This window comes from Pan paniscus, chromosome 1 (genome assembly GCF_029289425.2).
Source record: "Pan paniscus chromosome 1, NHGRI_mPanPan1-v2.0_pri, whole genome shotgun sequence".
NCBI classification, from domain to species: Eukaryota; Metazoa; Chordata; class Mammalia; order Primates; family Hominidae; genus Pan; species Pan paniscus.
The window spans coordinates 207,849,979-207,876,195 of record NC_073249.2 but is presented as its reverse complement, the minus strand read 5'-3'; the positions used below and the strand labels follow the sequence as shown (position 1 = coordinate 207,876,195).

Below are 26,217 nucleotides of genomic sequence, written 5' to 3'. Positions count from 1 at the left end.
CTGGGTTCAAACTGACCAGGTCAATGTGCCCAGACTTCTGATTTTCAGGGTTCCTAGTGGAGACCAGGAAGGAAAATCCCAAGTGCTGACTGTTGTTCTCAATACTCACCACTTCATTCCGACAGGCCATGACTGCAGCCACCGTCTTCTCCCCAGTGGTGGCAAAGCTCACTAGGGCAGTCTGGGGGAAAAGCAAGGCATCAGCTCCTAAATGGGACCAGTACTAGCCAGCTGCCTTACAGAGGGTCACCTCTCCAGGGAAGGCCCTTGGCCTTAGAGTTGAAAGTGCTCCCCACTTCGGAGAAGAATGGTCAGGCATTTAAGAGCAGAGGGAGGCCTCAGTTGCATCTACAGCTGAAAACAGAACTCTCCCTACCTCCAACGCAGGCACAGGTCAATCTTAAATCCCATGCTGCTTGTTCTTACTATCTACAGGGAAGCTCTCATTTATGTCCCCATATTTCCTTTGGACTAAGGAAGGCACTAGTTTTGCTCTAAAGATCCTTTGTAATACTCAGGAGGAAATATACCATTTCTATGGTAAGGCTACCTACCCCCTCTCAAACCACTTATGGGAAGGTGTCATCAATCTTGGGCCTAAGAGCAAACGTTTCCAGATTCAAAAGCACTGCCTTCTAGCATCCATGTCTTGGAGAGATCTCCTGAATCCTAGCAAACCATGTTGCCTGCAGTTACCTGTGGGAAGTTTTTAAGCAAACTCAGGGTTCCATAATGGTACTGCAGCAGAGCATAGTGGCTTGGGGACAAGTGCAGGAAGAACTGGGCCCGGGAAGCGTCCACTGGGTTGGGCTGGGTAGGCAGGACCCGGGGTTGGAATCCACTTCCAAATTCTAAGTCGAGAGACTGGAAGGCAAGAAGGAGGAGGATTATGGCTAACAGCTGACAACTCCCTGACCCATCCCAGGCTCACAACCTCTGCCCTACTTTGCCGGGGGAAGTAACTGGGCCATGGCAGGTGGCTCCAAATGCTCCAGTTCAAGTTCCCCAAAGGGGAAAGTGACCGATTTCCTCTTACACCAGTTCAGCCAGAGGCCTGAATGGCTTCCACTGCTCAGGAAGAGTCTAGGAGAAAGACCCTCCAGGGGAATCATGCCAAACTTTCTACTCCCCGCAGGAAATGCCTCAGGCCAGGAGAAGCAGTGGCAGCCTCTCACCTGCAGTGGGATCTGTCTCAACTCCCATTCCGTCTCCAGAGCCAAAGTTTGGAGGGAACGTGAGCTCGGGTCAGGACACACCAGGACAGCCTCATCCACCACACCACAGGCTCCAGACAGGTGCTGCAGCCACAGAGTTGAAACCCTAACCTACAGAAAAGTCATCGTTAACAGGAAGCTCGTGAAAGATTTTTACATTTCCCTCTCAGCCCAACAGCAATATTGCTGCCAGCATCCCACTGGGGGTCCTAAGCTCAAAGGTTCTTCATGGTTGGTTGTATAGGAGTTCTTCCTGTCCCCTGAAACCCCACCCTCCAACCTCCTGAGAGCCTTCAAAGTTGGAAAAAATATCAGGATTTTCTTTCTGGTCACTGGAAAAATATATCCGATAATTTTAAATACCTGACACTTCAGAATCAGCACTTCTTTACTATATTTGCCATATGTGGTGTCCTACTGTGATTTCACAGCACTGTAAGATACTTACAGGCAGAGACTAGATCTATGTAATTTTTTAGCCACCCCAGAAGATAACACATGCAAATATGAGTACTTTAAATAGAGGCCTAATGGGAAGGCAGCTGGCAAGTGACCAGAATGAGGGAGCATAAGTAGCTTTTGCATCTGCCCAGCCAAGTTCCCTGTTCCCCAGTACAAAGAAATCTATCAAGTCTCCCCCAACCCCACCTTATTCACAGGCTCCTGTCACCCTCCTGTACCTGCTGAACAATCTCTCCATCTTCCACATTAAACTTGACAATGTTCACATGGCTGAAGGGAACAACTCCGAGGGCCCACACCACCCCAGAGCCGTAAGAATACACCATCTGGTAGTGGATGCTGTCACTAAGAGAGGGAAGAAGAAACCGCAGCGTCAGCTTTAAACCCAGGACAGGATTATCCTCAGGGGCTGCCAGGCCTCAGCCAGATGTCACAAACTAGTAATTCCCAAATAGGTTTTGTTTGGCTCACACAGTTTGGGGGCTTTTGTTGTTGTTGTTCTTAATTTGAATTAGTTGCCAACATTTAGAAGATATTATACTTCACAATCAGATTTCTAAATTTTCCTACAGTTAGAAGACGTGGCAACACTAGGCCTAAATACAGAGCACCAATCAGGTGGGTAAGGCTGCCCCCTCCAGGCAGGCCAGGCGCACTGCAGCTCCCATCCAGCCAGTGTTGCTCATGGATATTTCATAACCCGCCTCATAGCATTTTCTTTGTTGTGTTTTTTTTTACACAGCGTCTCACTCTGTCACCCAGGCTGCAGTGCAGTGGTGCGATCACGGCTCACTGCAGCATCTACCTCCCGAGGCTCAGGTGATCCTCCCACCTCAGCCTCCCAAGTAGCCGGGATCACAAGCACGCAACACCATGCCCGGCTAATTTTTTGTACTTTTTGTAGAGATGGGGTTGCCCAGGCTGGTCTTGAACTCCTGAGCTCAAGTGATCTACCCACTTCAGGCTCCCAAAGTGCAGGGATTACAGGCGTGAGACACCATGCCAGGCCAGAATTTGAAGTTTTGAGTCCTGCTCTAAACTTTGAAAATGGCCACAGGGTGTCTAAGTAGATCCTTTTCTCTTGTTCCTTCTCTCTTGTTCCTTCCCAATTTCGATGCTTTCTACCAGCAGGACCTCGAGAAACCATTTCACACCTCACTCAGCCTACCCTGGGTCTTCTTGAGTTGTTCTAACTCTTAATATGAACGAAAGGCTCAGTCAGAACTAGAACTAGAACTAGAACTTGAACTAGAAGTCAGAAGGCACAAAGTACCATAACCATGAGCGAGTGAGTGGCTCCTGTAGCATGGCTCGCCCTAGCACCCCAGTTTGAGAGTGTTCTCCTCAGTGCAAAGGAAACTCCAGGCATACTCCGGAGTTTCACCCATACTCACAGCCTTCAAGATATTGTGAGTGCAACACACTCCATGCAACACCAACAAGAGACAGGCCTGGGTTAAAGCAAATGCTTCGGGTCCCTCGAGGAGAAAGAGGAGCTCCTAGAGAGTAGAACGAGGCAGCTATTGCCTGTGAGCAGGCAGGCTTACCTTTCTGGGAGATGTTCCACCCACTTGAGGTGCCCACTGGAGAGGTGATGGAGGGCAAGTGTAGTCTTCTTCAGGACTGCGATGTACCTTACAGACTCCTGCAGGCCAACCAGCCCAAGTGCCTGGAAACTGAGCACAAGTACAGGTTGAGAGCAGCCCACACCTGCAGAGCCTCAGGCTGGGAGAGACAGTCCAGAACAGTACCCACTGTTGCTTAGTGGGTAAGAAAACAGGCTTTGGGGTCAAACACAGCTGGATCCTAACCCTGGCTCTGCCTCTTGTTAGTCAACTTGAGATTCTGCACTTGCAACCATTTGGCCACACTACTTGCTTCCCTGAAACCATCTGTATCTCCTAAGGGCTGTTCCCTCCTTCCCCTGGGACTTCACAGCAACTGGACCTACCCTCTGCCACATATCCATGAGACAGTGCTGTCATTACTGTGCTACCTGCCTGCCTCCCAATGGACAGCGGAATCCTCGATGACAGCAACTGTCTCACAGTCCCATGTGTTCTCATCGCCTGGGGCTCAGCACGTGTTTACCAAATGAATTACTATCAGAAAATGTATAAGCTAATACAAATGACCCTATCATTTGAACAACTTTAGGGGCCGGGCCCGGTGGCTCATGCCTGTAATCCCAACACTTTGAGAGGCTAAGGTGGGAGGATCACGGAGTCAGGAGTTCGAGACCAGCCTGGCCAACATGGTGAAACCCCGTCTCTACTAATAATACAAAAATTAGCCAGGCGTGGTTCACATGCCTATAATCCCAGCTACTGGAGAGGCTGAGGCACGAGAACTGCTTGAACCTGGGAGGTGAAGGTTGCCATAAGCCAAGATCACACCACTGCACTCTAGCCTGGGTGACAGAGTGAAACTATGTCTCAAAAAACTCAATAAATAAAAATAAACAACTTTAGCAAAGATGTTAACAATAGGTCAGGTTGTTCTTTAAACAAAACTAAACAGTGGAAGTTTTATATTATGTTCTTATATCTGGAACATTGCAAAACTCACGAATCACAGTGAAATTAAGAACAGCATTCATGCACAAGCGCAAACATTGCACCTAGAAACTCTGCATCTAACAGGCGCTCAATACATGTTGCCTGAGCAAGCATATCCACAATGGGTACTCAATGTCAATGGCTGGCTCTTCAGTGGTCCCTGGGAAAAAGCCAAAAGCCCAGAGTTGCTGTCTATGCAGATCTGTGTTCCGGTGAAGCCTTTAACTCAGTCAAGATAAAATCCAGTTTCTCCCCTACCTGCCACTGTCCAAGGTTATCTCCCAGTTCAGGCCCCCGATGTTAGTCTCCCAGGAACGCATGATTCGGCCTCCATTGGACACAGTGATCACATCTGGAAAAGAAAAGATCGTGGTGAAGTCATTTCCCACTTGCTCCGTCACCTCCTAGGGTCCCACTGTGAGCAGTGGCCTCACCTCTGATTTCTGGATGCAAATACATGTTAAACAGGTACCTGACCTTCACTGTCAGGAGTCCCGAGTCTCCTTTCCCTACCAGACCCTGTACAGATCAAGGAGCCAAGGAATGGGACAGGGAGCTGGCCGCACAATGGAGACATGGGAGGACTTTGCTTACCCTGTCCGTGCAGCAGCATGGCATCCACAGCCCCTTCTGCCGTGCCCTTGTCAACATGGCGCCACACTGAGAGACATGAAAGTTAGACGTTACTATGAACAAAAGGTAGAAACCCAGAAGACTAAGAAATAAATGAAGAGCTCTTCATTTGCACAGCAACGTCCAATTTTATTTCGAGGGAGTGAAGGAGTATAGCTAACTGGCAGTGATCCAGTCCCATTCACGGGGTAATGAGGGTAGAAGGGGTTAAGAGGGGCCACTACTGTCCAGGCCCCACTACCACCCCATCAAACATATAAACAAACAACATAAGATTAATAAAATCCATCCAATTCACAAGAAAAATAGTGATCATAAATTCTATTTCCCTTATTTTAGTGCCTAAAAACATCCGGCCAGTGTAGGTAATTAAGTGAGGGTATCTGAGAGTTTACTGCAAAGTAGAATAATGTGTTTTTTGCAGCAGCATCTTTTTTTTGAGACAAGGTCTTGCTCTATTGCCCAGGCTGGAGTGAACTGGCGTGATCACAGCTCACTGCAGCCTCAACCTGCTGGGCTCAAGCAATCCTCCCACCTCAGTCTCCCAAGTAGCTGGGAATCTAGGCACACGCCACCATGCCTGATTTTTTTAATTTTAGACATGGGGCCTCACTGTGATCCCCAGGCTGGTCTCGAACTCCTGAGCTCAAGTGTTCCTCCCGCCTGGGCTTGCAGCAATATCTTATTTAAGGACACTCAGGATTCAAGCTGAGAGAATAAACCGCAAAGGTCAGTTATAGGAACATAAAAATATTCAAAGATGGTAAGACTGAAAAAGAAAAAGTATCAGAATCCACTAGGAGAGGCATCTTTGGGCCAACATGTCCCTTATTCAGGAATCAGCCAGGCAGAGTTGGCAATGGTAAGTCTTTCATCCCTGAGGCAGCCAGTAGACACAGTTCTCAGTTCACTCACAGATCTCCCCAGTTCGGGAATTTAATGCTGCAATCACATTCTTCTCTGTGGCTACAACCAACTTCTTGGATCCAGGGCAAAATTCCAAGGAGGCAAACTTGACCTTCCCAACATATTGCTGTCTCCTGAGAAAAAAAGAGTACAGGGGACCGTAAGGAGCTAAAATCACCATTCCACAAAATGCTCCGGAAAAAAAATCACAGGGCTATCACCATCACATTTATTTTAGGACATATAAGAAGTGTTTGTTAGCCGGGCGCAGTGGCTCACACCTGTAATCCCAACACTTTGGGAGGCCGAGGCGGGCGGATCACCTGAGGTCAGGAGTTCGAGACCAACCTGATCAACATGGAGAAACCCCATCTGTCTCTACGAAAAATACAAAATTAGCTGGGCATGGTGGCGCATGCCTGTAATCCCAGCTACTCGGGAGGCTGAGGCAGGAGAATCCCTGGAACCCGGGAGGCGGAGGTTGCAGTGAGCTGAGATCGCGCCATTGCACTTCAGCCTGGGCAACAAGAGCAAAACTCCATCTCAAAAAAAAAAAAAAAAAAGAAGTGTTTGTTAGTGAAGAGCTCTGACCAAAAGCAAGATTTCCATTCAATGTAGTCAGATGCAAAGAGAGTAAGAGAAGAAAATTAGCTCCTAATAGATAATACTAACTCTTCCTTCTAAATGGAAGCACATATTTACCTTCAGATAAGTGACACCCAAAAGGGCACCTTACCTTTCTTTTTTTTTTTCTTTTTTTGAGACGAAGTCTCACTCTTGTCCCCCAGGCTGGAGTGCAATGGTGCAATCTCAGCTCACTGCAACCTCCACCTCCCAGGTTCAAGCGATTCTCCTACCTCAGCTTCCCGAGTAGCTGGGATTACAGGCACCTGCCACCACACCCGGCTAATTTTTTTGTATTTTTAGTAGACATGGGGTTTCACCATGTTGGCCAGGCTGGTCTCGAAATCCTGACCTCAAGTGATCCACCCGCCTCGGCCTTCCAAAGTGTTGGGATTAAAGGCGTGAGTCACCACGCCCGACTGAGATCACAGCACTTCTTAACAGCATAGAGCAAGCACCTCCTTTGTACTTGGTAGCCTACCGTGTGAGGCTAATAATTTTCTCGATTAGGATCGCTTGAGCCCAGGAGGTCGAGGCTGCAGTGAGCCGAGATCACACCATTGCACTCCAACCTGAGCAAGACTCTGTCTCAAAAAAATAAACAGGCCAGGCGCAGTGGCTCACGCCTATAATCCCAGCACTTTGGGAGGCCAAGGTGGGTGGATCATTTAAGATCAGGAGTTCGAGACCAGCTGGCCAACTTGGTGAGAACCCATCTCTACTAAAAATGCAAAAATTAGCTGGGCGTGGTGGCACGTGCCTGTCATCCCAACTACTCGGGAGGCTGAGGCAAAAGAATCGCTTGAACTCAGGAGGCAGAGGTTACAGTGATCCAAGATCGTGTCACTGAACTCCATCCTGGGCAACAGAGTGGGCCTCTGTCTCAAATAAATAAGTAAATAAAATACTGTTGTTTTATCTGGATATAAAAGTAATGCCTCCTTATTACAGAAAATGGGTGGGTGGGGGGAACACTTATAACAATTTAAAAATCTCCACCAGGCACGGTGGCTCACACCTGTAATCTCAGCACTTTGGAAGGTCCAGGCATGCCGATCACTTGAGGTCCGGAGTTTGAGACCAGCCTGGCCAACATGGTAAAACTCCGTCTCTTATAAAAGTACAAAAATTAGCTGGGCGTGATGGGCACCTATAATCCCAGCTACTTGGGAGGCTAAGGCAGGAAAATGGTTTGAACCCTGGAGGCGGAGGTTGCAGTGAGCCAAGATCATGCCACTGTACTCCGGCGTGGGTGACAGAGCAAGACTCTGTCTCAAAACAATAAAAAATAAATAAATAATAAAAATTTTAAAATGTAATATATCACTCTTCTGGATTGAATTGTATCCTCAAAAACTCCTGTGTTGAAACCCTATCCCCCAATGTTACAGTATTTGACGGCAAGGCCTTTAAAAATGTAATTATGTTTTAATAAAGTCAAAAGGGTGAGGCCTTAATCCAATAGAGGAAGAGACATTAGGGATGTGTAAGCACAGTAAAGACCATGTAAGGATACAGCAAGAAGGCAGCCTTTTGCAAGCCAATGAGCGAGGCCTCAGAGGAAACAAAACCTGCCAATGCCTTGATCTTGAATTTCCAGCCTCCAGAACTGTGAGAATATCAATTTCTATTGTTTAAGCCACCTAGTCTATGGTATTTCATTATAGCAGCCTGAGAAAACTAATACAACCACCACTATAGATACACTTTTTATTATTTGAGATGGGATCTCACTGTGCTGCCTAGGCTGGATTGAACTCCTGGGCTCAAGTAATACTCCCATCTCAGCCTCCCAAGTAGCTGGGATTTCAGGTGCATGCCATTGTGCCCAGCTTTGTACATATACTTTTAACATTTTACTATACAGTCATGCACTGCAAAACAATGTTTCGGTCAATGATTGATCGCATATACAGCATATACAGCGGTGGTCACACAAGAGTATAATGGAGCTGAAAAATTCCTATAACCTAGTAACATTGTAGCTGCCATAACATTGTAGTCGAATGCATTAATCACGTTTGCGGTGAAGGTGGTGTAAACAAACCCACTGTACTGCCAGCTGTATAAAAGTACAGCATATTCAATAATGTATACTACATAATACTTGACAATGATAATAAATGACTGTGTTACTGCTTTACGTATCTACTTTTTATGGTTAGAGTACTCCTTCTACTTATTAAAAGAAAATTAACTGTAAAATAGTCTCATGCAGGTGCTTCAAGAGGTATTCCAAGCTGGCCGCAGTGGCTCATGCCTATAATCCCAGCACTTTGGGAGGCGGAGGCGAGCAGATCACCTGAGGTCAGGAGCTCAAGAACAGCCTGGCCAACATGGTGAAACCCCATTTCTACTAAAAATACAAAAATTAGCCAGGCATAGTGGTGTGCACCACAGTCCCAGCTACTTGGGAGGCTGAGACATGAGAATCACTTGAACCCGGGAGGTGGAGGTTGTAGTGAGCTGAGATCATGCCACTGCACTCCAGGCTGAGCGACAGAGTAAGACTCTGTCCCAAAAAAAAAAGAGGTATTCCAGAAACAGGTATTGTTATCACAGATGACAGATACATGGGTGTTACTGCTCCTGAAAACCTGCCAGTAAGACAATATGTGGAGGTGGAAGACAGTGATATTGATGATCCTGACCCTATTTAGGCCCAGGCTAATGTGTTTGTGTCTTAGTTTGTTTTTTGTTTGCTTGTTTTTTGATATGCTCTTACTCTGTCACCCAGACTGGAGTACAGAGGCACCATCACAGCTCACTACAGCCACGACCTCCCAGGCTTAGGTGATCCTCCCACCTCAGCCTCCCGAGTAGCTGGGACTACAGGCACCCACCACCATGCCCAGCTAATTTTTGTATGCTTTGCAGAAATGGGGTTTCACCATATTGCCCAAGCTGTTTTTTGTTTTGTTTTGTTTTGTTTCTGAGATGGAGTCTCGCTCTGTTGCCAGGCTGAGTGCAGTGGCGTGATCTCAACTCACTGCAACCTCCGTCTCCCAGGTTCAAGTAATTCTCCTGCCTCAGCCTCCCAAGTAGCTGGGACTACAGGCGTGTGCCACCACGCCCAGCTAATTTTCATATTTTTAGGAGAGACGGGGTTTCACCATGTTGGCCACGATGGTCTTGACCTCTTGACTTCGTGATCCACCTGCCTCGGCCTCCCAAAGTGCTGGGATTATAGGCGTGAGCCACCACGCCCAGCCCCAAGCTGGTTTTGAACTCCTGGACTCAAGCCATCCACCCACCTCAGCCTCCCAAAGTGCTAGGATTACAGATGTTAGCCACTGCGCCCGGCCTGTGTCTTAGTTTTTAACAAAATAGTTTAAGACTGAAAAAAAAAATTTTAGTATTGTAGGAAAAAGCTTATAGAATAAAGATATAAGAAAAATATTATTAAGTCAGGCATGGTAGCATATGCCTGTAATCCCAGTTGCTAGGGAGGCTGAGGCAGGAGGCTTGCTTGAGTCCAGGAGTTCAATATCTGCCTGGGGAACATAGCAAGATCCCATGTCAAAAATAAATTTTAAAAATATATTTTTGTACAGCTGTAAAGTCTGTGTTTTATACTAAGTATTATTACAAAAGTCAAAAATTAAAAAAATAAAATGTTTGTAAAGTAAAAAAGTTACATTAAGCTAAGGTTAACTTATTATTGAAGAAATTTTATAAATTTAGTATAGTCTAAATGCACAGTATTTATAAAGTCCACAGTAGTGTACAGTAATGTCCTAAGCCTTTACATTTACTCACCAACCACTTACTAACTAACCCCAGAACAACTCCTAGTTCTGCAAGATACATTCATGTTAAGTGCCCTATACCAGTGTACCATTTTTTATCTTTCATATCCTATTTTTACCATACATTTTCTATGTTTAGATACACAAATATTTACCATTGTCTTACAATTGCCTACACTTTTCAGTACAGTAACATGCCGTACAGGTTTGTAGCCTAGGAAGAATAGGCTGTACCATATAGCCTAGGTGTGTAGTAGGCTAAACCATCTAGATTTACATAAGTACACGCTACAACGTTTGCACAAGAGGGCATTTCTCAGGATGTATTCCCATCATTAAGTGATGCATACCTGTATGTCTTCATTTATTTTTCAATCTGAAAACTGTAGGCCAGGTGCAGTGGCTCACACCTGTAATCCCAGCACTTTGGGAGGCCGAGGCAGCCAGATTGCTTGAGCCCAGGTGTTCAAGACCAGCCTGGGCAACATGGCAAAACCCCGTCTCTACAAAAAATACAAAGAAACTAGAGAGGTGTGCACCAGTAGTCCCAGCTACTCAGGAGGCTGAGCTGGGAGGGTCACTTGAACCTGCAAGGTCAAAGCTGCAGTGAGCCACGATAGTACTGCACTCCAGCCTGGGCTAGAGAATGAGTCCCTGTCTCAAAAAATTTTAAAAAGTCTTGGCTGGGCGCAGTGGCTCCCGCCTGTAATTTCAACACTTTGGGAGGCCTAGGCGGGTGGATTATCTGAGATCGGGAGTTTGAGACCAGCCTGACCAACATGGAGAAACCCTGTCTCTACCAAAAATACAAAAATTAGCTGGGTGTGGTGGCGCATGCCTGTAATCCCAGCTACTCGGGAGGCTGAGGCAGGAGAATCGCTTGAACCCCAGAGGCGGAGGTTGTGGTGAGCCATGAGATCGCGCCATTACACTCCAGCCTGGGCAACAAGAGCAAAACTGTCTCAAAAAAAAAAAAAAAAAAGTCTTAAACAGAGTCCTTTTCCCCCCTCATCAGCCTAACCTGGCCCTGGGCTCAGAGCAGAGCTGCCCAAGACACTAAGCAGTTAGGAAATGCCATTCATTCATTCATTCATTCATGAAAATAAAATTAAGAAAACTGCATATATCAAGTATTCTGCAAAATTAGATACACATATCACCCGATATATATGTGTAACATACATATATGACATTGTGAACAGTTGTGCACATCATTAAAAATGTAACTTATGTTTTATTTGTCACACTGTCTAGCATAACAGGTACTCAACATATATGCGAATCAACTTTTCCAAGACAGAAAATACTTCAGAGGAGGAGAAATCTGACCTGGGCCCTGAAGAATAAAGTGCAAATAGTAATAATAACAGATAACGCTTAATGACTGCATTCAATGAGCCAGGCATTGTGCTAAGTAATTTAATGGGATTGTCTCATTCATTCTCACAAGTACTGTAAGAGATAACGGACTGTTAGTAAACCCATTCTACAGACAAAGAAACCAAGGCACAGAGTGGTTAAGTCACTTTCCCCAAGATCACACAAGTCTTAACTAGTAAAATTCAAACAAAAGCAAGCTACTCCAGGGCCTTAAGGAAGACGTGGGTGGGTGAATGAATGAATGAGTGAATGGCATATTCTAGCTGCTTAGTGTTTTGGGCAATCCTGCTGTGAGCCCAGGGCCAGACTAGGTTGATGAGAGGGGAAAAGGACTCAGTTAAGGACTTTTAAGACGAAAGCTCCTGTTCACATGCCTACAAGACACCAATTCGAGTAGGAATTAAAGTTCACTGACAGCTTGGCGACCTCTGACCCCTGGTAGACCAGAAACCTCACAGTCAAAAAAAATCGAACCTGACGAGGGAGGACGGGATCAGTGATCTCTGACCGGCACCCCAAGCATTCCTGGATGGCAGGGCCGGCTTACACGCAAGGATCAGCTTAGAATGACCCCTAACACTTGGTTTAAGGCTCTGCTTCCAACGACTTTAAATCCTTAATAATTTTTTAACAAGGGGCCCCACGTTTTCATTTTGTACTGGGTCCTGCAAATTATGCGGCCAATCCTGTTAAGTGACAACCTTTAGCAGGTGGGAGACAGGTACTGGGGAAACAGCCACTTATCTCTCAATATGTTCCACACGTACGCACCAATCAAACTTGCCCACTTGGTCTTCGTAGACCGCGGCCGCAGGAATCAGCAGCGTAGCCCAAAGCCAGAAACGAGAAGCCCACTCAGCCGCCATGATGCGAGCGCACGCACCACCCACCGTCGTCCCGGCATGCACCGCGCCGCGGGCTCCGCCTCCTCGGGACCACAGAGCTGGGATAGCGCGCGAGGCCCTCGGTCGGACGAGACGCTCGGGATTCAGGGACTGCCTCGGCACACGGGAAGTTGCCCTACAGGCGCGGGAGAAAGCGCAGGCGGCGGCTTGGCAGGGAGAGGCAGGCTGCAGTGCACATTGGGTCAGGCACACGCGAGGGGCAGCCCCCGAGGGCCGTCCCAGAGGCCCCCGCGCCGCCGGGGTCCTAACGGGGTGCACCGTCTTCCGCCGCACGTGGATTCAGCGCGATGCCCAAATCTAAGCGCGACAAGAAAGGTGGGCGAAGGGGGAGTCGGGACGCTGGGGGGAGCTCCGTGGGCTGGCTACCCAGCCTGCGGTGAGGGCTTCGGGGCGGCAGGGGCGCAGATTGGAACGCCAGGACATCCTCGAGGTGTTCCGCTGCCTCGCGAGCTGGAATGGGGGCTTCGGGGCTGTAAAACCGCCAGAGGTGGCTGACGCCCGGTCGGGTCTGGGGAGCGGAGATTCGTTTTGCCTAGTTTCAGGTGCTCTTGCAAGGCCAACTGGGTCGGGAGGCAGCTCCTGAACACCGCCCCCGGCTATGCCTGCTGCCGTTTCGGCCCACTTTTCCCAACTTCGGCCCTTTCTCATCTTCCTGCGCTCCCGCCACCCTGGCTGCCTTTCCCTTCTTTCAGCACAGGTTTGTTCCCGTGTCTGGCGTTGTGTGTCTGCGGTTGTTTCTGCCTGGCATGCTTACCTCTTCGTATGGTTTGCGCCTTCTTAGTTGTCAGTTAATAGGACCCCTCTGAGACAGGGTCTCGCTCTGTTGCCTAGGCTGGAGTGCAGTGGCGCGATCGTAACACTGCAGGCCGGATGCGGTGGCTCACGCCTGTAATCCCAGCACTTTGGGAGGCCGAGGCGGGCGAATCATCTGAGGTCGGGAGTTCCCGACCAGCCTGGCCAATATGGTGAAACCCCTTTTCTACTAAAAATACTAAAAATTAGATGGGCATGGTGGCAGGTGCCTGTAATCCCAGCTACTTGGGAGACTGAGGCGGGAGAATCGCTTGAACCCGGGAGGCGGAGGTTACAATGAGCCGAGATCGCTCCACTGTACTGCAGCCTGGGCACGACAGAGCGAGACTCCGTCTCAAAAATAAATAAGTAAAATAAGTCACTGCAGCCTTGACCTCCTTGGCTTAAGCGATCCTCCCACCTCAACCTCCCGAGTAGCTGAGACTACAGGCGCACGCCACCACACCCAGCTAGGTTTTTTTGTTTATTTTTTATAGAGAAGACTCTCAGTGTGTTGCCAAGCTGGTCTCGAACATCTGGGCTCCAACCACCCTCCCTAAGTGCTGGGATTACAGGCGTGAGCCACTACACCCGACTTGCGCACCTCTTAAGAGACCATTTTTGACCACCTTTGCTGTGGTGGCCTCTCTCTTAACCCGGCTCCCTGGAATATTCAAAAATATTTAGGGGTCTGGCACTTTCTAGGCGTTAGAGGATACAGCAGTTACAAGGAAAGCCTATTTCTTATCGAGCCTAACGTTTTAGGAGAAACATATGCCGCAAAATGCTAAAAATCAGATTGAAAATGGGGTGAAGAAATGTTGATATTTTGTATAGTGTGGTCGGGAAAGGTCTCACTGATGAAGTGACAAATGAGCAGAAAATAAAGAAAGGAAGCGAGCAACCTGTGGAATTGAGCAGCTGTGGAATTATCTGGGAGAATGCTGTTCCAAGTAGAGGGAACCTGAAGTGAAAAGGCTCTGAAATGGGAGCAGATATGACGTGTTTGGGACAAGAGGCCAGTGAGGCTGGAGCAGAAGGAGCCAAATAGAGTTTGGGGAGGGAGTTAGGCATAGAGGGCAGGACTTCCTCGGCCTTGGCAAGGCATTGGCTTTCCTGCCCAGGTGAAGTGGGTAGCAGAGGACCCATGTGATTTACCTTTACTTATGAAGGGTCACTCTGGTTGCCTTGGTGAGGATAGTTGGGGAAGACAGGGCAGAGGGCAGGAATGGAAGCAGTGAGACCAGCATTAATCCAAGACAGGGTGATGCTGGCTTGAGCCAAAGGTATAACAGTGGAAATGATGGGAAGTGGCCCGCTATATTTCGTTTGCCCTCCTCTGCTCCACTTACCATTGACTGATGTCATTGTCTTTGTCTGTGTGGTACCTAGTTAAGAGGGGCTGAGTGCGGGCAGGTTAAAGAAGAGAGGCCTGGGTCCCTTTGTGAAGGCGCCCGGGGCTTTGCAGTTGGAGTTCTGTTAAGTGTTTCTGGAACGATTTGATTCTGTGGAGGGGGCCTGGGTCAGGTCTGGCAAATGCCAAACTCTGTGGGTAGAGGGCAAATTGCGCCCCAGCCATTTTTACAGTAGAGGTACATGTTCCTCCCCAGAGAGGTGTTGCTGCGTCTTTGGGTCCAAATTGCAATACTGGGGTGCAGATACATATCAGGAGATTCAGTCCCCAGCCTCATGGTTGCACAGCATAGGCCAGCTAGAGTGGCCTCTGCATCATGGTCAAGAGCAGCAAGGGGCCAGGCATGGTGGCTCACACCTATGATTCCAACACTTTGGGAGACTGAAGTAGGCAGATCTCTTGAGCCCAGGAGTTCGAGACCAACCTGGGCAACATGGCAAAAGCCATCTCTGCAAAAAATACAAAACTCACCTGGGCATGGTGGTGCATTTCTGTGGTCCCAGCCAAAATTAGCAGGCCATGGTGGTGTGTGCCTGTAGTCCTGTGTGGGAGGATTGCCTGAGCCTAGGAGCTCAAGGTTGCAGTGAGCCCAGATCGTGCCATTGCACTCCAGCCTGGGTGACAGAGTGAGACCCCATGTCAAAAAAAAAAACAAAAAACAGGGGCCTGCCTCAGCCAGCAGGTGAGGTCTGCCACTGAGAGCACTTCTAGCAGCAGGAACAGCCTCCACCCCCACACTGCAATCAAGTTTTTTGGGTCAGCCTTAAGAGCTAAGAAAGGCCTAGTTTGTCTAAATAGCAGGAGTTATATCCAGGGATCTTCAGGCCTAGGAATGCTAATGAGTAGGCATTCCATGGGCCCTGGGAATGGCTTTGTGTGCCAGAAATGATGGCCACAAAGGCCTTGCTGCCTTTTTTCAGAATGGCTGCATCCAGCTGAGCGCTCTCTGCCAAAGGGGAGAAGAAAATAAGTCTCCAATGCATTTAGATTGGTCTCTCATCATCTCTCTCCTTTTTGTTTTTATTAGTCTCCTTAACCAAAACTGCCAAGAAAGGCTTGGAATTGAAACAAAAACTGATAGAAGAGGTAAGAGGTTGTTCTTTTTCTAGAGCTTGCAATTGTTTGGTTTATAAAGGTAGGTATAGGACTGTTGGCCAGGGACAGGACTGTTGGCCAGGGGAACATACTAGTGGGGGAAAAAAAAAATCTCCAAGCTGCTAATCCAGGCCTTTTTCCTCCAGCAGCAGCACCAGCAAAAACTTCCATAGTGATGATTTCCAGCTTTGACTAGCTCGTACTCTGTGCCCTGTCCTGCACTGTGTTTCTTATGCGTTGTTCTGCTCCATCCTCATAACATCCCTGTGATGTGGGTACTAGGTGATGATGTTGCTGTTTTGCATTTGGGGTCACTGAAGCTTACAGAGGTTTGTTAGCCTGCCCAATGTCAAAAAACAGGAGGCCAGGAACGGTGGGCCACGCCTGTAATCCCAGCACTTTGGGAGGCCAAGTGGGTCAGATAGCTTGCGTCTGGGAGCTCAAGAGCAGCCTGGGCAACATGACAAAACCTCATCTCTACAAAAAGAAAAGAAAAAAAAACTAGCTGGACATGGTGGTATGCAGCCTGGGCAACAGAGTGAGACCCTGTCTTTAAAAAAAAGAAAGAGCTGGGAGATTTTACCAGGTGTAGGTGACTGCACCAACCCACTATCTGTATAGCTTCTGACCTGCCAACCTGGGCTGCAGGCTGGGTGAAACAGTCTCCTCCTGCACAATGACTCCACTCCTAGAGGCCGCCTCATGGTGGCTTTGGCCAGCACCACGTGCAGAGCAGTACCGATCAGCTGCCTCCCCTTATAACAGTGAGGCTCCATGTGTTTCCATGTAGCAGGACCCTTCCTAATGTGGGTGAATGTTTCTAGGTTAACAGTTGATGATCAGTTCTACTGTTGGTCATAAATAAGTGAGAGACCTGGAAAAGGCCGTGGGGTGTGGATCCATGGCTCAGCCTCCCCTGTGGTTAGGGATCCTAATTTCAGTAATGGAGGTAGGAGACAACCAAATTAGAGGCCTCCAGTTCTTCCAGTTTCCATAGTTGTCAGGGGCCCAGAGCAGATTCATTCTCATCTGAGGCCAGAGTAGTGCCCGTTGTATGCTGCTGCTTGAACTCAGAGCCTCGTGAATTGTCCCACAGCTTCGGAAATGTGTGGACACCTACAAGTACCTTTTCATCTTCTCTGTGGCCAACATGAGGAACAGCAAGCTGAAGGACATCCGGAACGCCTGGAAGCACAGCCGGTGAGCGGGCAGGGGGAAGAAGGCCCTTCTGAGTGGGGACCCGGCCAGGCTGCTCTCAGTCAAAGCACAGGAGCAATTTATGATCCTTTAGGTGCCTGGGTCATGCCGCTGACACCTTAATAAGGACAAAGTGCTACCTGCCACTGAAGAGCACTTCCTTTTCACTGTTAAAGCTGGTCTTGGGCAGGGTGCGGTGGTTCACGCCTGTAATCCTGGCACTTTGGGAGGCTGAGGCAGGGGGATCACCTGAGGTCAGGAGTTTGAGACCAGCCTGGCCAACATGGCAAAACCCCTTCTCTACTGAAAATACAAAAATTAGCCGGGCATGGTGGCAGGCACCTATAATCCCAGCTATTCAGGAGGCTGAGGCAGAAGAATCGCTTGAACCCATGAGGCAGAGGCTGCAATGAGCTGAGATTGCACCATCGCACTCCAGCCTGGGTGACAGAGTGAAACTCCACCTCAAAAAAAAAGCAGATTTTGCACTGAGCTCCTAGGGGCAGGACTTGGCAGTTGCTCAGGAGATGTTTGAGAGGTGGGCCTTTCAGGAGAAGTGGCCCTTTAACCCTGGACTCTGGGCCATTTAGGAGCATCACACCAGTTTTAGAATGTCAGTATGGACACTGCGACACAGACAGTGACCTGAGAGCAGGATGCAGGAGCCACATGGCAAGTTTCTGTCCTGGGGCAGGTGGCTCTGGTGGTGGTCTCTTGCCGCACCAGCTCTGGTTCAGGCTGTTAACATGCCTCCCGCATACATCCAGATAGAGAACTGGTACATGATGCTCGTGATGGGCTGGGAGACAAAATTCAGGAGTCTGTGGGTGGGAACATAATGAAAGGGACCCCGAGGTGGGGACAGTGTGGCCAGGCAGCATGGAGAAGTGGGTGCCACTGGCTCAGCCTGGGCCTGAGCTCACTGGGGACTGGAGCTACTTTGCATGTTGCTGAGGGATGGGGAGGGCAGGGCTCTTCCTTCACAGAATGCTCTTTCTCTTGCTTGGTAGGATGTTCTTTGGCAAAAACAAGGTGATGATGGTGGCCTTGGGTCGGAGCCCATCTGATGAATACAAAGACAACCTGCACCAGGTAAGTCTCTGGCCCTCACGGGGTGGAGCTAAGGCAAAGCCGCCTTCTCTCCCACTACTCCCATGTGACAGCCTCCCCCAGCCATCGGCAGGCCGGAGGCTCAGGGAGAGCAGGGCCTGGCTTAAAGCTCTGGGTTCTCCCTTCACCTCCGGACCCAAGGAATAGCACGCTTCCTGCCTCCCACTCCTTCCTGCTATGACAACCAAAAACGTCTTTAAATGTTGCCAGATGTACCTGGTGAGCAAAAACGTGCCTAGTAGAGAACCACTGCTCTAATGTGACCAAGCTGTCCTCACTCCTGATTTGTAGGTCAGCAAAAGGTTGAGGGGTGAGGTGGGTCTCCTGTTCACCAACCGCACAAAGGAGGAGGTGAATGAGTAAGTACTGCTGAGGAACGGAGGGAAAGAGGCGGGTGAGAGGGGATTTCAGGGAGGGAGTGATGCAGGAACTTCGTTCCATATGTGGCATCAAGTTGGAACTGCTCCTGGAAGCCTGTCACTGAGCTAGTGGCCTGGGACCACAGCCCTCTCTGTCCTCTCCAGCATGGTCCTTTGGGCTGGCTGCTGGCCAGCAGCCAAGGTCTGTGATGGGGGAAGGCCCAGGGCCACGGGACACTTGGGGGAGCCTGACTCATGGGCTGGTGGCGTGGCCAGGAGCATCCCCTCCTACCACTTCTCTTTTCCCTTAGGTGGTTCACGAAATACACAGAAATGGACTACGCCCGAGCTGGTAACAAAGCAGCTTTCACTGTGAGCCTGGATCCAGGGCCCCTGGAGCAGTTCCCCCACTCCATGGAGCCACAGCTCAGGCAGCTGGGCCTGCCCACCGCCCTCAAGAGAGGTATGGGCAGCCCTAGAGCCAAAAGGTCACAGCCTAGAGTCCAAGAGCACGGGCCTGCAAGCTCATCCCTTTCTAGCTGAGCAAGTTATTTCTACAGGCTTCCATTTTCTCATGAGAAAATGGGGCTAAGAGTGCATGCCTCACAGTGGGGGTGAAAGCAGACAGTAACTTACAGCCAAAATGCAGCCCTTGAGGCCCATCAGGGGCCTTGCGCTTGTTTAAAAAAAAAAAAAGTCAAAAAATTAGACAGCCATGGTGGTGTGTGCCTGTGGTCCTAGCTACATGGGAGGCTGAGGCAAGAGGATCACTAGAGCCCAGGAGGTCGAGGCTGCAGCAAATCAAAGGGACCTCAGGGAGACAGCCACTGCCCAGTGTGTGTTGGAGCCGTGGGGAGGGCAGGTGGCTGACTGGATTCCTCCCAACATGACCAGGGCAGAGAGGGCTCTGCAGGCCTCTGGGCCAGAGGTAACTGAGAGCCACCCTCTTCTGTAGGTGTGGTGACTCTGCTGTCTGACTACGAGGTGTGCAAGGAGGGCGATGTGCTGACCCCAGAGCAGGCTCGCGTCCTGGTGAGTCTGGCGCCTTGCAGGCTGTTGCAGGCGGGGGTGCTGGCTTTCCTCTGCCTGCTGAAAATGCCCCCCTGCACTTTGAATACCTTCATTCCTCCTGATTCTTTGTTCCCTTTGTCTCTTGCAGAAGCTTTTTGGGTATGAGATGGCTGAATTCAAGGTGACCATCAAATACATGTGGGATTCACAGTCGGGAAGGTTCCAGCAGATGGGAGACGACTTGCCAGAGAGTGCATCCGAGTCCACAGAAGAGTCAGACTCAGAAGATGATGACTGAAAGGGACTCGGGACTGAAGGTCTCCTGGAAGCTTCTGGGTCTCACTGGACCATCAGGACTGCTGCCGCCCCTCTGGAGAGAGCAGCTTTTTATTTGTCTGTAGACAGGGAACATGATGGGCACTGACCTCCTGTAAAGAATAAAACTGTGGGCCGGGCGCGGTGGCTCACGCCTGGAATCCCAGCACTTTGGGAAGCCGAAGTGGGCAGATCATAAGGTCAGGAGATTAAGACCATCCTGGCTAACACGGTGAAACCCCGTCTCTACTAAAAATAGAAAAAAAAAACTAGCTGGGCATAGTGGCATGTGCCTGTAGTCCCAGCTACTCAGGAGGCTGAGGCAGGAGAATCGCTTGAACCCGGGAGGTGGAGGTTGCCGTGAGTTGAGATTGGACCACTGCTCTCCAGCCTGGGCAACAGAGCAAAACTCTGTCCCAAAAAAAAAAAAAAAAAAAAAAAAAAACCTTGCAGGATGTCTCTCCTGGAGACAGCAAGAGGGAGAGGAGGGAGAGGGCTCTTTCTTAGAAAAGAGGCCTTTGGTGAGCCCAGAAGTTTGAAACCAGCCTGGGCAATTCAGCAAGATCCCATCTCTAAAAAAATATAAAAAAATTAGTCATGGTGCCACTTGCCTGTGGTCCCCGCTGCTTGGGAGGCTGAGGTGGGAGAATTGCTTAAGCCTGAGAGTTGGAGGCTTAGTGAGCCATGATCATGCCACTGCACTCCAGCCTGGGTGGCCATTGAATTCTGCGTGGATTGCCTCAGTTTGCCTTGTCAGCCAACTTCCACTGGCTGCCTTGGCACTGCCATGACAGCACAGCTCCACACCAGAGCTGGGGTTTCTCTTCAGTCCTGGGTACCCCTTGGCAGAGGGATTTGCTGAGGAAAATTAGGTATCCTTCCTAGCCCTCCACACACTTCCAAACCAGGGCTGCGGATCTGATGGATGCCAGGAAGACAGCCTTGGGCTGAGAGTGACGTCACTGCAAGAGTTGAGAGCCAGCGTCTAAAGTGTCCACGGCATCCTGGGAGGTTTTATCCTTGGTGACTCTAATGGTAGATTTTTGTCCACCTTGTTCTATTTGTTTTTGTTTGTTTTTGATTTTTCTGTTTTAAAATTTTAAGGAGAGATGGGGTTTCACCATGTTGCCCAGGCTGGTCTCAAACTCCTGAGCTCAAGCAATCTACCCACCTTGGCCTCCCAAAGTGCTGGGATTATAGGTGTGAGCCACCGCATCCAGCCCACATTGTTCTATTTGTATTTCATGAAAGCAGTTCTGAATGAGAGTAAATCAGCTTCAGGGTGTACAGTGGCCCTCTTTTTTCTGCCATGCATGGAAGAGAGGGCCACCTCCAGCCCTGCTGTTGGGAGGTCAGGCTGGATCCCACGGTGTGGGGTGACCTTCACAACGGCATTGTGCCCCTGACACCCTCTCAATGCCTCTGTTCTTTGAAGACTTCCTACTCCCGCCCACTTCTCACCATGCCCTTGGGAAGGACAGCAGGAAGCAGGCTTCGGGCAGAAGAGGAATTCACCAAGTTCACCCAGGCCTAGGCCAGGTCAAGCACCAGCCTCAGCAGGAAGTGCTGAAGGAGAGCTCAGGCCCGGCCCTCTCGCCTCGTGAGGATGACTGGGAAGACTGCACGAGTGTAGAGGAGGATCTGCAAACCGGGCTGAGATGGGAAAGCAGCCTACAACCATTTAAGGCCAAAACTGGCCAGGGGGAGAGAATGAAGGGTGGCAGGTGGTGCCCTCCGCACCTGAGCCAGGTCTAGCCAGACCTGGAGGAGGTAGTGGGATGTTCAGGTGCCAGGCTTGGTCAGCGGCCTCTGTGACAGCCGAGTCCAGGGGCCCTTTGCTGCTGCCAGTTTCTCCAATTGCTCCATCCAGGATGACCACGTCCCTATGCATGCCCTGTAAGGGAGACAGCTAGACTTCAACACATTTCTGCTGCACAGTGACTAATCATGCCCCTCCCAGCCATGGCCCCGCCGCTAACTGGGCTCTGGTTATTCATGTATGCCTTGCATTACTGCTTGCAAACAGCCATGACCGTTGGGCTTTAAAGCCCTGCCTCTGCGCTGTCTCAGCTTTAGACAGAGCTGACTTCAGAGCCACTCATCTGCTTCTCAGCAGCTGGGTAAACCCAGGTCAGTCACCCAGCCTTTCAGCTTCAGACTTTTCAGGCCGCTTGTCTGAATTAGAAATTGTGTGAAGCACTTTGCCTGCAGACCTGGCACGTAACGTGCTCACTAAAGGGAAGCCATAACCATATAATACCCAAGCTGGAGAAGGGGGTTAGGGACAGCAGGGAGAGGGAAACCCTGCCACTACACACAGGGTTGGGCTGTCTCCAGGGTGGGCAGCCAAGGAGCCAGGAAAAGCTAATGGTTAAAAATGTAGGTTTCAGACCAGATGCAGTGGCTTGCACCTGTAATCCTAGCAATTTGGAATGCTGAGGTGGGCGGATTGCTTGAGCCCAAAGACTCAAGATCAGCCCAGGCTCAGGCCGGGCACGGTGGCTCATGCCTGTAATCCCAGCCCTTTGGGAGGCCGAGGCAGGCAGATTACGAGGTCAGGAGATGGAGACCATCCTGGCTAACACGGTGAAACCCCGTCTCTACTAAAAATACAAAAAATTAGCTGGGCATGGTGACGGGCGCCTGTAGTCCCAGCTACTCGGGAGGCTGAGGCAGGAGAATGGCTTGAACCTGGGAGGCGGAGCTTGCAGTGAGCCGAGATCACAGCACTGCACTCAGCCTGGGTGACAGAGCTAGACTCCGTCTCAAAAAAAAAAAAAAGATCAGCCCAGGCAATGTAGTGAGACCCCTGTCTCTACAAAAAATACAAAAGTTAGTCACATGGTGGTGTATGCCTGTGGTCCCAGCTACATGGGAGACTGAAGCGGAGCATTGCTTGAGCCCTGGAGGTCAAGGCTGCAGTGAACCATGATCAAGCCACTGCACTCCAGCCTGGGTGACAAGAGGAAGACCTTGTCCCCCCAAAAAGAAAAACATTAGTTTCAGTCAAACCCACGTTCGTTCCCTACCATGTGTAGCTGTGGGACCCTACGCAAGTGAAACTGCCTCTGAGCCAGTTGCCTTATGTAAAACTGAGATGACCATACTTAACATGGCCATCGCAATAACTAGTGTTGGTAACCTGGCCGCTTAAGTAATTTGTGTAAGAACAGGTTTACCCCACCCAAAAGAACTGGGCCATGGAGAGCCTTCATAGGAAGAAAAGGACTTATCTCCTCTTGGTCAAAGTGACCAAATGACTGCATAGCCCTCGCAGCTTCCCCAGTCTCCCCACCCCCACAGAATTTGAGAGAAGCAGCTGAGCATCTAGAGACAGCTGGGTTACCTGCAGCTTGCGAGTGGTCCATCGCAGGGCAGTCAAGGCCATGCCAGGGGCACTGGTGCTATATACACAATCTGCATGACCTGCTCCACCAGGGCCATGGCCTTGAAGTGGTGCTCGTTCCAGAAGCTGGGTTGGGGGAGGGTATTGCACGGGGGTCAGTACTAGGGGTCATCTCAGGGCGGTTGCCCGCACCCAGGTCCCTGAAGCACTGAGGGGCTAATGGCTTCTAAGTAGACATCTTACATTTTTGAGCATCAGAATGCATGCAGGTTTCTGGGCCCCTCATCCGTGTTCTTGGGTGGCTAGAGGGGAGGCAGTGGGCGAGAATCCTTGCATTTGGCCAGGCGTGATGGCCACACCTGTAATCCAAGCCCTTTGGGAGGCCAAGAAGGGAGGATTGCTTGATGCCGGAAGTTAGAAGTCAGCCAAGATAACGTAGGGAGACCTCCTGTCTCTACAAAACAAAACAAAACAAAACAAAAATTAGCCGGGCGTAGTGATGTGCGCCTCTAGTCTCAGCTGCTCTGGAGGCTGAGGCAGGAAGATCACTTGAGCCTGGGAGGTAGAGGCTGCAGGGAGTGGTGATCGAGCCCCTGCACTCCATCCTGAACAACAGAGTGAGACCCCATTTCGAAGAAAAAACCCTAGCATTTAACCTCACCAGGTGTTAAACACCCGCCACCTTAGGACCCCTCAGCACCTACAGCACCACACCTGTGTGCCCTGGGGGACACAAGGACCCATGACAAGTCCTGATCTCCAATCCTGGCTCTGCGGCCTTGGCTGAGCCACCTGCCCTCACCTGCTCAGTGAGGAAGGGAAATGCCCCATGCCAGCCCCATGTGCTAAATGCCAAGTATAAAGGTAGTAAGGGGCCTGGCCAGCTTTGCACACTGTAAAGAACAGATGGGATGAAACCCAGCAGGTCTCGATTCTCCAGGGCTGTAGCCTGGGCCCTGCAGTGTGAAAAGCTTGAGAAAACCTCCACTTAGGACGGTGGTTCCTGAACATGGCAAGGATTATTAGAAACCCTTGGGGTTTCTGATCATCCTTATCATCCAAATAAGGCTGTAAATCACAGCAGTGCACACAAGGTGAACCCAAATGTTGGACACTGCTGCCTAAGTCCTTGGCCATATCAACAAAACTAGCACTGGCACCACTTCCATGGAGCTTGGCTTGTTTCTGCCTTCCTCCCAGGGGGAGAAAACAAAAAGAAGTAATAAATCACATTGTGCACAAATATTAACCTTGCAGGTGTGGATTTGGTAAATCTAAGATCAGGAACGTTCCAGCAGCCCACACACGACATCTAAATTTGATATATTAAGGAATAGCGATAAAGTGTGTAGCTTTTTTTTTAATAAGAGATGGCGGTCTTGCTTTAATATCCAGGCCAAACTCCTGAGCTCAAGCAATCCTCCTATCTTGGCCTCCTAAGGCTGGAACTACAGGCCTATGACACCATGCCTGGCTAGTTTTTAAAATTTTTTTGTAGAGACAGTCTCACTGACCTGCCCAGGCTGGTCTCAAACTCCTGGGCTCAAGCGATTCACCTTTGTCTCCCAAAGTGTTGGGATTATAGGTGTGAACCACCATCCCCAGCCAAGTGTATACTTTAGACATAGCGCAGCAGTAACTGCTAGAGAAAAAGAAAGCTGCAAGAATTTCTAGAAGTTGCCTCTGAGGAATGAGACTTGGAAAGTGACAGCTTTTAACCATGGGCACATATCACTTTGATAAATTGTCCAAATTTTAAGAAATAGACTGGGTGTGGTGGCTTCCAGCTTGTATATATAAACTGTCTTCCATCCAACTCTTGGAATCAGAGTAAAGCTTTTGGAAATCCATTTTGTGAGAGAGAAAGCATCTAACTGTTCTGAATGCTATTTCAAATTCAGTTAATAAAGCTCAACATTGAGGATAGAAATTTGTTTCTGCAGTGGACATACACTTACAAATGCCATGGTAAGGACGGTGGCTCATGCCTGCAATCCCAGCACTTTGGGAGGCCGAGGCGGGTGGATCACGAGGTCAGGAGTTCAAGACCAGGCTGGCCAAGATGGTGAAACCCCGTCTCTGCTAAAAATATAAAAAATGAGCCAGGTGTGGTGGCAGGCGCCTGTAGTCCCAGCTACTTGGGAGGCTGAGGCAGAGAATTGCTTGAACCCGGGAGGCAGAGGTTGCAGTGAGCCAAGATTGCACCACTGCACTCCAGCCTGGGCAACAGAGCTAGACTCCATCTCAAAAAAAAAAAAAAAAGCCATGGTAAAAACAGCCTTATTAAATTAAAAATCCATGCAGCAGAAATGTACTTGTTCATAAACAATTGTGGAGCCTGGCACTCTTACCTTCCTGTTGCTTCTGAAATGTATTCAGAATGGCCCAATTTGAGACACTGGTGATGCCAACCAACCCAGTCACTGGGAACAAGCAGGTCAGAAATGAAGCAAGTAGGGCAGCCCATGGCCCTCTCTGCAGCCTGAAGTTTCAGGAACTCCCCTCCTCATGAATTCCCATGTGCAAAATCTATGTCACCTCCTTCTCCAGTCTTTTTTTTTTTTTCTTTTTCTTTTTCTTTTTTGAGACGGAGTCTTGCTCTGTCGCCCAGGCTGGAGTGCAGTGGCATGATCTCAGCTCACTGCAAGCTCCACCTCCCGGATTTACGCCATTCTCCCGCGTCAGGTAGCTGGAACTACAGGCGCCCGCCACCATGCCCGGCTAATTTTTTGTATTTTTAGTAGAGACCGGGTTTCACCGTGTTAACTAGGATGGTCTTGATCTCCTGACCCCATAATCCGCCCGCCTCGGCCTCCCAAAGTGCTGGGATTACAGGCGTGAGCCACTGCGCCTGGCCCTTCTCCAGTCTTTTATACAGCACAGAGCAGTTTCCTTAGTTTGAGGATGAATAAATATATATTAGACGCTGTCCAGATCCAGCTCTGCTCCTTTAGGTCTTTTTGTTCCTTCTCATTTGTTTTTAAATTAACAAATATGAATTGTATATATGTTTAAGGTGCTGTTTGGGAACTGTCTCTTGAAGAAGCTCTTTAGATATAAAATGGCTGAGGGAGGAGGTGGAGTGGGAAAAAAAGAAGAGAAAAAAGATATGAAATGGCTGAATTCAAGTGGACATCAACTATCTTT

The 26,217-nt window shown here is 49.4% G+C and overlaps 2 protein-coding genes and 1 long non-coding RNA gene across 7 annotated transcripts in view; 2 read left to right on the top strand and 1 right to left on the bottom strand.

The window, feature by feature from the left end:
* The window catches only part of LOC130540777 (uncharacterized), a 30,381-nt gene extending 28,801 nt beyond the window's left edge, over positions 1 to 1,580 (top strand). The window contains exon 2 of the long non-coding RNA XR_008954774.2: positions 1,136 to 1,580. This is a non-coding gene — a long non-coding RNA (uncharacterized LOC130540777). The remainder of the gene's footprint in view (positions 1 to 1,135) is intronic.
* The window catches only part of EMC1 (ER membrane protein complex subunit 1), a 32,799-nt gene extending 20,180 nt beyond the window's left edge, over positions 1 to 12,619 (bottom strand). For 2 of the 3 annotated variants that reach the window (XM_008967102.4, XM_055097415.2), the window contains exons 1-9: positions 12,298 to 12,429; positions 5,783 to 5,907; positions 4,829 to 4,894; positions 4,493 to 4,586; positions 3,224 to 3,352; positions 1,895 to 2,021; positions 1,176 to 1,325; positions 697 to 864; positions 110 to 181 (exon numbers count right to left, since the gene is read on the bottom strand). In XM_008967102.4, coding sequence (XP_008965350.4) covers positions 110 to 181; positions 697 to 864; positions 1,176 to 1,325; positions 1,895 to 2,021; positions 3,224 to 3,352; positions 4,493 to 4,586; positions 4,829 to 4,894; positions 5,783 to 5,907; positions 12,298 to 12,392 — 1,026 coding nt within the window. In that variant the 5' untranslated portion in view covers positions 12,393 to 12,429. Of the gene's footprint in view, positions 1 to 109; positions 182 to 696; positions 865 to 1,175; positions 1,326 to 1,894; positions 2,022 to 3,223; positions 3,353 to 4,492; positions 4,587 to 4,828; positions 4,895 to 5,782; positions 5,908 to 12,297 lie in introns of all 3 variants that reach the window. The other variant, XM_003814431.5, reaches the window with a different exon arrangement.
* Positions 12,607 to 21,009, top strand: MRTO4 (MRT4 homolog, ribosome maturation factor). Of its 3 annotated transcripts, none has more exons than XM_003814433.6 (8): positions 12,607 to 12,746; positions 15,665 to 15,723; positions 16,829 to 16,932; positions 17,940 to 18,021; positions 18,331 to 18,398; positions 18,710 to 18,861; positions 19,354 to 19,430; positions 19,558 to 21,009. In XM_003814433.6, exons 1-8 carry the CDS (start codon positions 12,719 to 12,721, stop codon positions 19,705 to 19,707), a joined length of 720 nt encoding a protein of 239 aa, XP_003814481.1. In that variant the 5' UTR covers positions 12,607 to 12,718; the 3' UTR covers positions 19,708 to 21,009. The 3 variants fall into 3 exon arrangements, with proteins under 3 accessions (XP_003814481.1, XP_014199245.1, XP_063450557.1); XM_063594487.1 differs by lacking the exon at positions 12,607 to 12,746 and adding an exon at positions 12,938 to 13,128; XM_014343759.5 differs by lacking the exons at positions 12,607 to 12,746; positions 15,665 to 15,723 and adding an exon at positions 12,832 to 13,128.
* Positions 21,010 to 26,217: the final 5,208 nt, after the last annotated feature.